The sequence below is a fragment of the Gadus macrocephalus genome, chromosome 4 (genome assembly GCF_031168955.1).
Source record: "Gadus macrocephalus chromosome 4, ASM3116895v1".
Taxonomy (NCBI): Eukaryota; Metazoa; Chordata; class Actinopteri; order Gadiformes; family Gadidae; genus Gadus; species Gadus macrocephalus.
In genome coordinates, this window is record NC_082385.1 from 102,429 (window position 1) to 113,698 (window position 11,270).

An 11,270-nucleotide genomic window follows, 5' to 3' on the forward strand; every position below is an offset into this window, starting at 1 on the left:
TTATGGAGCCGTAACGCGGCGGCCTCGTTATGGACCCGTAACGCGGCGGTCTCGTTATGATGGAGCCGTAACGCGGCGGCCTCGTTATGGAGCCGTAACGCGGCGGCCTCGTTATGGAGCCGTAACGCGGCGGCCTCGTTATGGAGCCGTAACGCGGCGGTCTCGTTATGGAGCCGTAACGCGGCGGCCTCGTTATGATGGAGCCGTAACGTGGCGGCATCGTTATGATGGAGCCGTAACGCGGCGGCCTCGTTATGGAGCCGTAACGCGGCGGCCTCGTTATGGACCCGTAACGCGGCGGTCTCGTTATGATGGAGCCGTAACGCGGCGGCCTCGTTATGGAGCCGTAACGCGGCGGCCTCGTTATGGAGCCGTAACGCGGCGGCCTCGTTATGGAGCCGTAACGCGGCGGTCTCGTTATGGAGCCGTAACGCGGCGGCCTCGTTATGATGGAGCCGTAACGCGGCGGCCTCGTTATGGAGCCGTAACGCGGCGGCCTCTTCCGTACGTCGGGGGTCTACCTGGCCGTCCGTGCTCTGGGGCAGGCAGCTCGTTGGATGAGGCACACTTGCTGGTTTGGTTGCTGGTTCTACTGCCAGTGGCGTTGCCCGTGGGTTCGGGCGGGGCGCTGCATTCCTCCAAGCAGGAAGTCATCTGGCAGACGGAGTGGCGGCGGACGGCGGCAGGGCCGGCGGGGGGGTCCGCGTCCTGCTCCACCACGGGGGGCAGCAGCGGCACGTTGTAGCTCTGAGAGCGGACCACCGGGCTCTTGGCCCCGGGGGGGCCCCCGGGCAGACGACGCCTTATGTGCTTATCTGGGGGGGAGGGGGAGAGAGGGAGGCAGAGGGAGGGAGGGGAGCGGGGGGGGGGGGGAGGGAGGGAGAAGAGAGGGGGGAAGGAGGGCGAGAGGGAGAGAGGGGAGAGGGGGAGAGGGAGGGAGGGATGGAGGGGGGAGGGAGGGGAGGGAGGGAGAAGAGAGGGGGGAAGGAGGGCGAGAGGGAGAGAGGGGAGAGGCGGAGAGGGAGGGAGGGATGGAGGGGGGAGGGAGGGGAGGGAGGGGGGAAGGAGGGAGGGAGTGAGGGAGGGGAGCAGGGGGGGAGGGAGGGAGAGGAGAGGGGGGAACGGGGGGGAGGGAGGGAGAGGAGAGGGGGGAAGGAGGGCGAGAGGGAGAGAGGGCGAGAGGGAGAGAGGGGGGGAGGGAGGGAGGGACATGTCATGGACCTCCATATGCAGAAGACAACGCTTTTATCCAAATTTAAGAAACTACAAAAAGATTCTAAATCGGTCCAACTGTTTGTAACTAAACGGTGAGGCAGAGCGAAGGCCGTTTCCAGGAATCCACCAGGGGGGGTGCTTCATCAAAGTCGCCAACGAAGGCGGCGCTTAGTTGATGGAACCCAGTTAGAACTAGCCAACTTCCACTTGAGACTAAAGCCATTCCATCAACCCAGTTCAGCCGCACCTTGCCCAGGTTAGTTCAAACCAGGCTAACGTTATCATGGATTACGCGCAATCACGAGATATGTAACCAGCCCAGAACCGTTAATGTCGATTCATGGATCAAATATTCGAAAAGGACCGAGCTTGTGTAGGTCTATGAGTACAAGCATATAATAATTAAAAAAGGGAACACTTTAACCATTACTAAAAACAGGGTGGCCGCCTGGCAAAAAAATCGCTAATCTGTTCAATGCGTAAGTAGCATTGAGAGTAACATATTTTAATTTAATATTGACCATGGTTTTGTAATCATCGGGAGATAGTCTCGAGGTAATGTATCGGATTTGCACCCGGTCGCCGGGGTTCAGTCCCCACGCAATTAGTCATTTAGGAAGGATTATTGGAGAAATCAAAGAACTTTTCATGCAATTTATTTTCCATTTCTTTGAAGAGCTAGGCTTAGTAATTGCAGCCAGAAAAAGATATTCTAAATTGACTAACCATAGTATTTATGTCAACAGAGGTGGTCTCGGATGCCTTCTTTAACACCTGAGCACCCATATCAATCGGCTCTTCGTCTATAAAAGGGCATGCCATTCCTGCAGATGTTTGTTTGGGACATAACAGGGACATAAGTGGTTCTGCTTATATACCCTAGTCCTCTTGGAAGGCCCATCCTACCAATACATTCATGAATTCAATTCACCTATTAATAAACTCACTTGAATGGAATTTCAGTGGCTGACAATTACCCATGCAGCAGTGTCTTCTATCAGTGCAAGACCTCACTATCAGTAACATTAATATTAACATTAACTTTACCAGGGGTTTCTGCAAGTTATATTTGGGTTATGGGGAAATTGTTATGAGACATATTTATTTTATATAAAAAAAAACTATTTTTAGTCCTATTTTCGCTGACATAATGGGAATTACAAAAATAAGCCAATGCCAAGAATTCAATGACGTACTCAGTCAGGACGCAAACTCACCCAACTGAGGGTTCCTGATAATGGTAGAATACATCGATTTGTTAAAAAATGTGTTGATGAAAAAACCAAGGGAAGATGCAATTCATTTAATTGTTTTATGTGCAATCATTTAATCTTAGATAAAATATTAGACGAAAATATACGTTGCTTTAACTTCGTATATGTAAATTTGACCGATTGCGGTCTTTCACTTGACAAAATCGTGAGGACTGAGCTTGGCGGAACCTTCTGATGGTACACTTGTTTCCGACAGCACTACTTTCTGAAACATCGCTCAAGTAAGCCTGACAGTTAGCCTGTCAGTTAATTTGGTCTGATAAATTGCCATGGTTACTTAGCAGAGATTCCCTCAAGTCACGTTAATGGAACGGAACTCAAAGTGAAAGTAGCGAGGCTAAGCGATATAAGCCCGGCTTTGCGTTTAGCTTGGTTGATAGAATACCCCTCTAGTCACAATTTATTTAAAGGTCCCATGACGTGCCACCAGGTGTGGTGTGATTGGCCCTAACAAGCCGCTTTGACACTAGTGGGCGTGTCCACCTAGACATGTGCTGGACAGATCAGTGGGCGTGTCCAACTAGACATGTGCTGGACAGATCAGTGGGCGTGTCCAACTAGACATGTGCTGGACAGATCAGTGGGCGTGTCCTCCTAGACGTGTGCTGGACAGATCAGTGGGCGTGTCCTCCTAGACGTGTGCTGGACAGATCAGTGGGCGTGTCCTCCTAGACGTGTGCTGGACAGATCAGTGGGCGTGTCCTCCTAGACGTGTGCTGGACAGATCAGTGGGCGTGTCCTCCTAGACGTGTGCTGGACAGATCAGTGGGCGTGTCCTCCTAGACGTGTGCTGGACAGATCAGTGGGCGTGTCCTCCTAGACGTGTGCTGGACAGATCAGTGGGCGTGTCCTCCTAGACGTGTGCTGGACAGATCAGTGGGCGTGTCCTCCTAGACGTGTGCTGGACAGATCAGGCTACCAGCCCACACATTGGGCCGTAGCAAACTATCATCTATCCGTCACACATCTAGGTGGACATGCCCACTCATGCTGTCATAAGAGAAAGATTTTTAAAACATTTTGTAACGGCTAATCCCACTCACACCTGGTGGCACGTCATGGGACATTTAAATCAGTGCATCACACCGACAGTTAGAGATTTAACACATAAACAAAGTGCATTCAGATTCTACACCAAATTGAACAGCAACAACAACAAGCACTACAGGGGCTAGTGCCCACAGACCCGGCCTTACCCAGAATGCAGCAGGAGTCCTGCTGCGCAGTGCCCTGGTCGGCAGAGAACAGGCCGTGCGTCCCCAGGTAGGGAGAGACGGCCTTCTGGATCAGAGTCTCCAGACCCAGGTAGGAGTCTGTCACACCCCCGGCCTCATGGACCCCCTGATCCAGACGGACAGACACAGGGTAGACAGACGGGCAGACAGACGGGCACAGAGACAGGGCAGACAGACGGGCAGACAGACGGGCACAGAGACAGGGCAGACAGACAGACACGCAGAGAGACAGGGCAGACAGACGGGCACAGAGACAGGGCAGACAGACGGGCACAGAGACAGGGCAGACAGACAGACACGCAGAGAACAGGGCAGACAGACGGGCACAGAGACAGGGCAGACAGACAGACACGCAGAGAACAGGGCAGACAGACGGGCACAGAGACAGGGCAGACAGACAGATAGGCAGAGAGAGACAGGGCAGACAGACAGATGGGCAGCGAGGCAATGGGCAGACAGACAGACAGGCAGAGAGACAGGGCAGACAGAAAGACAGACAGGCAGAGAGGAAAGGGGGGGACAGACAGAAAGACAGACAATGGGCAGTAACCATTAAAATATAACCTGTAAGTGTTTGTAATTTTTTACTCTAGCCAAGATGCAAACACCTTAAAGATGGTAAATGCCGGTACACATACGAGACTTTATAGTTAACGTTATCATCATGAAGTCGCACCACACAAGTTCACCAGCAGGGGTCGCCGTCAGGCCATTTGTATGTTCTCAAGTAAAGCATTCAATGACCCGAGGATATCTCTTCCTCAGGAGGGGGGCACTGGGAGAGCAGCCACATGAAGACAGACAACTGGGCAGTAACCATTAACCATGAGCACAGGGACTGGGAGGGGGGCACTGGGAGAGCAGCCACATGAAGACAGACAACTGGGCAGTAACCATTAACCATGAGCACAGGGACTGGGAGGGGGGCACTGGGAGAGCAGCCACATGAAGACAGACAACTGGGCAGTAACCATTAACCATGAGCACAGGGACTGGGAGGGGGGCACTGGGAGCACAGCCACATGAAGACAGACAACTGGGCAGTAACCATTAACCATGAGCACAGGGACTGGGAGGGGGGCACTGGGAGCACAGCCACATGAAGACAGACAACTGGGCAGTAACCATTAACCATGAGCACAGGGACTGGGAGGGGGGCACTGGGAGCCGCGACTACATGAGCACATGGGACTGGGGGAGGAGCTCTTTGAGGGAAATGGAAAACATAGGAAACCCAGGCCAGTTTACAACTCCCCCCATCACACACACACACACACACACACACACACTGCGCTGAGTGACTTGTGAGCCCATCCTGTCCATCTGCTGTACACTACTCCCACTGTGCGTGCGTGCGTGCGTGCGTGCGTGCGTGCGTGCGAGCGTGCGTGCGTGTACCTGCAGTATGAGCAGCATCTGGGTGATGGAGGGGGGCACCCGGGCGCGCGGCCGGCCCAGCGCCTCGTCCAGCTTCAGGTTCAGCGTGATGACGTTCCTGAAGTGGATCAGAGCCAGCTGCCGCACGGAGGGCTCCTTACCCTGCACACACACACACACACACACACACACAGTCAACACACACACACACACACACACACACACACACACACAGTCAACACACGCACACACACACACACACACAGTCAACACACACACACACACACACACACACACACACACACACACACACACACACACACACACACACACACACACACACACACACACACACACAGCCACCTCACACACACACACACACACACACACACACACACACACACACACACACACACACACACACACACACACACACACACACACACACCTAGCATTAAAGAAGTGTAGTAGTGAGTAGGGTTAAAGAGGTGTAGTAGTGAGTAGGGTTAAAGAGGTGTAGCAGTGAGTAACATTAAAGAGGTGTAGCAGTGAGTAACATTAAAGCGGTGTAGTAGTGAGTAACATTAAAGAGGTGTAGTAGTGAGTAGGGTTAAAGAGGTGTAGTAGTGAGTAGGGTTAAAGAGGTGTAGTAGTGAGTAACATTAAAGAGGTGTAGCAGTGAGTAACATTAAAGAGGTGTAGTAGTGAGTAACATTAAAGAGGTGTAGTAGTGAGTAACATTAAAGAGGTGTAGCAGTGAGTAACATTAAAGAGGTGTAGCAGTGAGTAACATTAAAGAGGTGTAGCAGTGAGTAACATTAAAGAGGTGTTGTAGTGAGTAACATTAAAGAGGTGTAGCAGTGAGTAACATTAAAGAGGTGTAGCAGTGAGTAACATTAAAGAGGTGTTGTAGTGAGTAGCATTAAAGAGGTGTAGTAGTGAGTAACATTAAAGAGGTGTAGTAGTGAGTAACATTAAAGAGGTGTAGTAGTGAGTAACATTAAAGAGGTGTAGCAGTGAGTAGGGTTAAAGAGGTGTAGTAGTGAGTAACATTAAAGAGGTGTAGCAGTGAGTAACATTAAAGAGGTGTAGTAGTGAGTAACATTAAAGAGGTGTAGTAGTGAGTAACATTAAAGAGGTGTAGTAGTGAGTAACATTAAAGAGGTGTAGCAGTGAGTAACATTAAAGAGGTGTTGTAGTGAGTAGCATTAAAGAGGTGTAGTAGTGAGTAACATTAAAGAGGTGTAGTAGAGAGTAACATTAAAGAGGTGTAGTAGTGAGTAACATTAAAGAGGTGTAGCAGTGAGTAACATTAAAGAGGTGTAGTAGTGAGTAACATTAAAAATGTGGAGTAGTGAGTAACATTAAAGAGGTGTAGTAGTGAGTAGGGTTAAAGAGGTGTTGTAGTGAGTAGAATTAAAGAGGTGTAGTAGTGAGTAACATTAAAGAGGTGTTGTAGTGATTAACATTAAAGAGGTGTAGTAGTGTGTAACATTAAAGAGGTGTGGTAGTGAGTAGGGTTAAAGAGGTGTAGTAGTGAGTAGAATTAAAGAGGTGTAGTAGTGAGTAACATTAAAGAGGTGTAGTAGTGAGTAGGGTTAAAGAGGTGTTGTAGTGAGTAGAATTAAAGAGGTGTAGTAGTGAGTAACATTAAAGAGGTGTTGTAGTGATTAACATTAAAGAGGTGTAGTAGTGAGTAACATTAAAGAGGTGTAGTAGTGAGTAGGGTTAAAGAGGTGTTGTAGTGAGTAACATTAAAGAGGTGCAGTAGTGAGTAACATTAAAGAGGTGTTGTAGTGAGTAACATTAAAGAGTTGTTGTAGTGAGTAACATTAAAGAGGTGTTGTAGTGATTAACATTAAAGAGGTGTAGTAGTGAGTAACATTAAAGAGGTGTAGTAGTGAGTAGGGTTAAAGAGGTGTTGTAGTGAGTAACATTAAAGAGGTGCAGTAGTGAGTAACATTAAAGAGGTGTTGTAGTGAGTAACATTAAAGAGTTGTCGTAGTGAGTAACATTAAAGAGGTGTTGTAGTAAGTAGCATTAAAGAGGTGTAGTAGTGCGTGCTGCTGCCGTACTGTTCCATGCAGACCTGCACTGGGTAGAAGATGGCCTGCAGCATCGACAGGACGTCGCAGAAGAAGAAGTCCCAGGTCTCAGCCAGAGAGTCCAGGAGCTTCTGACCTATCGCAGCACACCAGCAAATCCAAAGGAGCCAATCAGAAGAGAACAAACTAAAGCAACTTCACATGGTGCTGTTGCGCTACACAGCACTGCTAACCCTAACCTCCAACACGTTTCATAGGTACTCCACCACAACAGAGGATCAGCGGTTCAGTGTGGAGCCCCACAAGAACCAAACAGCGACTTACCCTGTGTGTGTGTGTGTGTGTGTGTGTGTGTGTACCTTCATAGAAGCGGATCTTGTCTCGAAGGATGACCATGCCTTTGGTCATCAGCTGGTTCTGAAGGTACTCAGTGAAGAACGAGCCCAGTTCTGTCTTCAGCAGCTGCCTGGAACACACACACACACACACACACACACACACACACACACACACACACACACACACACACACACACACACACACACACACACACACACACACACACACACACACTAATAACTACAAGTCCAAAACGCACACAGGCACACATTAGAGTGTTAATATTGAATATATATCTATAAATATATAATGAACAGCTCTTTTATTCCCGCCAAATGAGGCAGAGATAACGGGATACAGGAAGCCGGAACACAAGCGTCAGCATCCACAGACAGCGCCCGAACCCGGAGCCCGTAACCACGGCGACGACTGGTTGGTCGCTCTCTCTACGACCAAACCATCCGTCAAGGTGTTGATAAGAAGCACAATGTGTGGCCACCCCCGAGGGCAGGCGTCATGGTAACGGGACAACAGCGAGTCTCCTGGACAGGCCAGGCCATACTAACCAGGCCACACTAACCAGACCACACTAACCAGGCCACACTAACCAGGCCACACTAACCAGGCCACACTAACCAGGCCACACTAACCAGGCCACACTAACCCGGCCACACTAACCAGGCCACACTAACCAGGCCACACTAGACTGATTCGAGGGACGTCTGACTCTCAAACAACTAACCCAGGTTGGTTATAGGGCAGTGGAGGATGAACCGTCCCAGACTCACTGCAGATTCCCTGTGAGCTCCGCCCCCAATGACGAGAAAGTAGAAGTCATGTGACTTTCACATGTTATTGGTAGGTAGCAGGTGTGATCAGAACACGGCAACGTCTATCAACAGCATTAGGTTTACCTGACAAGGAATTGTTTGGATTTCCTGTTTGTACCTTTACGGTATTTATTAGGCTTCATGCTGTAGCATTAGAAGCAGGTGCTATGAAAGCCATCCAGTTACCCCTGCAGCCACCAGACACTGCCCTCATCAGACCTCTAATTAGACTCAGTTAACTAGAGGCGTGTCTTTGTGAACATGATCCATTTGAAGTACAAAAAAAGGAATGAAGGAAAAAAAAACATAACCCAATTGTTCCAGTGTAATGTCACAGTGACCGTCTTGGACAGCAACAGCAGTTCACTTTGAGCCGTTGGTGTGAAGACTTCAGTGGGGTCATGTTTATGGCAGCGTGTAAGTGTTAACCCTAACCAGAAATCACGATCATTTAGCACATTGTTCTCCCAAAATACAGCTTCAACAATCAGTGAGCGAGATGGAGAAAGGGCAGGGAGAACATCGACAGTGAGCATCAGTGATTTGGTAAACTATAGTATACAATATAATTAAACAATAGTATACAATATAATTAAACAATAGTAATCATTATAATTAAATAATAGTATACAATATAATTAAACAATAGTATTCATTATAATTAAACAATAGTATTCATTATAATTAAATAATAGTATACAATATAATTAAACAATAGTATTCATTATAATTAAACAATAGTATACAATATAATTAAACAATAGTATACATTATAATTACACAATAGTATACATTATAATTAAACAATCGTAAACATTATAATTACACAATAGTATACATTTTAATTAAACAATAGTATAGAATATAATTACACAATAGTATACATTATAATTAAACAATAGTATACTATACATTATAATTAAACAATAGTAAGCTATACATTATAATTAAACAATAGTATACTATTAATTATAATTAAACAATAGTATACTATTAATTATAATTAAACAATAGTATACTATACATTAGAATTACACAATAGTATACTATACATTAGAATTAAACAATAGTATACTATACATTATAATTAAACAATAGTATACTTTACATTAGAATTAGTGCTGTCAAGCGATTAAAATATTTAATCGCGATTAATCGCATTAATGTCATAGCTAACTCACGATTAATCGCACATTTCGTGCTGCTAGCCTTTTAGTGAGATCAGAGAGTGTTGACAGTGAGGACAGGAAGAGGAGAGCCCCACAGTGAATTCAACCCGGTCCACTTGACATCGGGTAGGTGCATGACAGTGGTAGGCCTACCGCAAAACTTCAATAGCCCAGGCTTTTATTTGTTTCATTCGCTGAACTTTCGAACAAAACTCTTGCTCAGCAAAGATGGGAAATACTATAACATTTATTATTTAAACAAGTATGAATATTCCTACCGTACGTAGGAATATTCCTACGTACGGTAGGTATATATAAAAAAGAAAAGAAAATGCACATTACCAGGCTATCGAATAACGCACACATTCACACATTCACACACACACTCACACACACACGTTGGCGGAGTGGTAATCGGGAGAGTCGGGTGAATTCCCGATGGGCTGTTAACGTTTCGGGGCTGTCGGGCTGATTACTGCGGGATAACAATGTTGCGTTTATAAAAGTTCCTTGCAGCGCCGTCCGGCAGCCTGAGCTGTGCGCCGAACCTCTCACTCACTCAACAGACGCAACACTCACAAACTGTCAACGTCGCAACCAAGTGGATTTTGTCTAGAGGGGAGTAACTGAGCGGCCCCTCCCGAAGTGGTACAGCCCAGGTGGGCCTTGAACTGCGATTGGTCAGAAAGACGTAACAGCTAAAGACAACATTGAACTCTCGTGCAGGCTCGAACAGAGTGACACACAAACACAAACACACACACACACACTTTTAAGGAGTTTTTCACCCACTCCGTATCCTTGCTTGCCCCAACAAGTTTGTGCGGTGTGCTTGTTGTTTTGTTTCTGGTGTAGTTCCTGTATGCCGTTGTAGTTTTTCTAAGGTGACTAATTGTTGTCAGACAGCAGGTGAAAAAACTACTACGTTTGCCAAACCAAAGGAGCGTTAATCGCACGATAATCGCACGGTTTGCGTTCACGCCGCTTTAAACTGACAGCACTAATTGGAATTAAACAATAGAATTAAGAGTGTACTATGAATTATAATTATATTAGAATTAAACAATAGTATACTATACATTAGAATTACCGGGATGCCGATCTAAGAAAATACGACTGTCTCATTTCAAGGAATCCTTTTCTCAAATCTAGTTCAAAGTTGCCGGTGTTGTGTCGAGATCTGTTTCCCCGTCGAGATGTGTTTCCCCTAGTCCCAGATAATGACTGTCAGGATGCGTTCCCCCTGTTCTAAATGGTCAAATTGAATGATATCAGCCTGAAAATCACAGCACTTATCTGTTGTGGGGAAATAAGTCAGCAGTATGAATTTGAAAGATGTGTGAGCCTCCTTTCCTATGGAACAGAGGGGGAACAGTATCTGACAGTAATATTCCAAGCTGTCAGGATGCGTTCCCCCTGTTCTAAATGGTCAAATTGAATGATATCAGCCTGAAAATCACAGCACTTATCTCTTGTGGGGAAATAAGTCAGCAGTATGAATTTGAAAGATGTGTGAGCCTCCTTTCCTATGGAACAGAGGGCCTTTTCGGGTAATTTCGGACGGGGGCGGGGACTAGGGGAAACACATCTCGACGGGGAAACAGATCTCGACGCAACACCGGCGTGAACCGTGAAGCCTCTCCAATGTTTATGCCCACACAGGGAGCGGCCGTACTGGGGGCGATGGGAGGAACAACCCTAGATAGCAAGGGGTGAAGGTTACAGGAAGGGTTAGCCTGACCCTAACCTGACTCCTTCATTCAGAGTGTAGAGCTCGTTTTCTCCC

The 11,270-nt window shown here is 47.1% G+C and overlaps 1 protein-coding gene across 5 annotated transcripts in view; it reads right to left on the reverse strand.

Moving 5' to 3' along the window:
• Window positions 1-11,270, reverse strand: part of LOC132455555 (proline-rich protein 5-like) — a 31,293-nt gene extending 20,023 nt beyond the window's left edge. For 3 of the 5 annotated variants that reach the window (XR_009525286.1, XR_009525287.1, XM_060049399.1), the window contains exons 1-3: window positions 4,917-5,104; window positions 3,686-4,870; window positions 522-815 (exon numbers count right to left, since the gene is read on the reverse strand). Coding sequence is in view for 3 of the 5 variants with exons in the window: in XM_060049399.1 (XP_059905382.1) it covers window positions 522-815; window positions 3,686-4,277 (886 nt within the window). In the remaining 2 variants the exon portion in view is untranslated. The other 2 variants (XM_060049401.1, XM_060049400.1) reach the window with 2 other exon arrangements.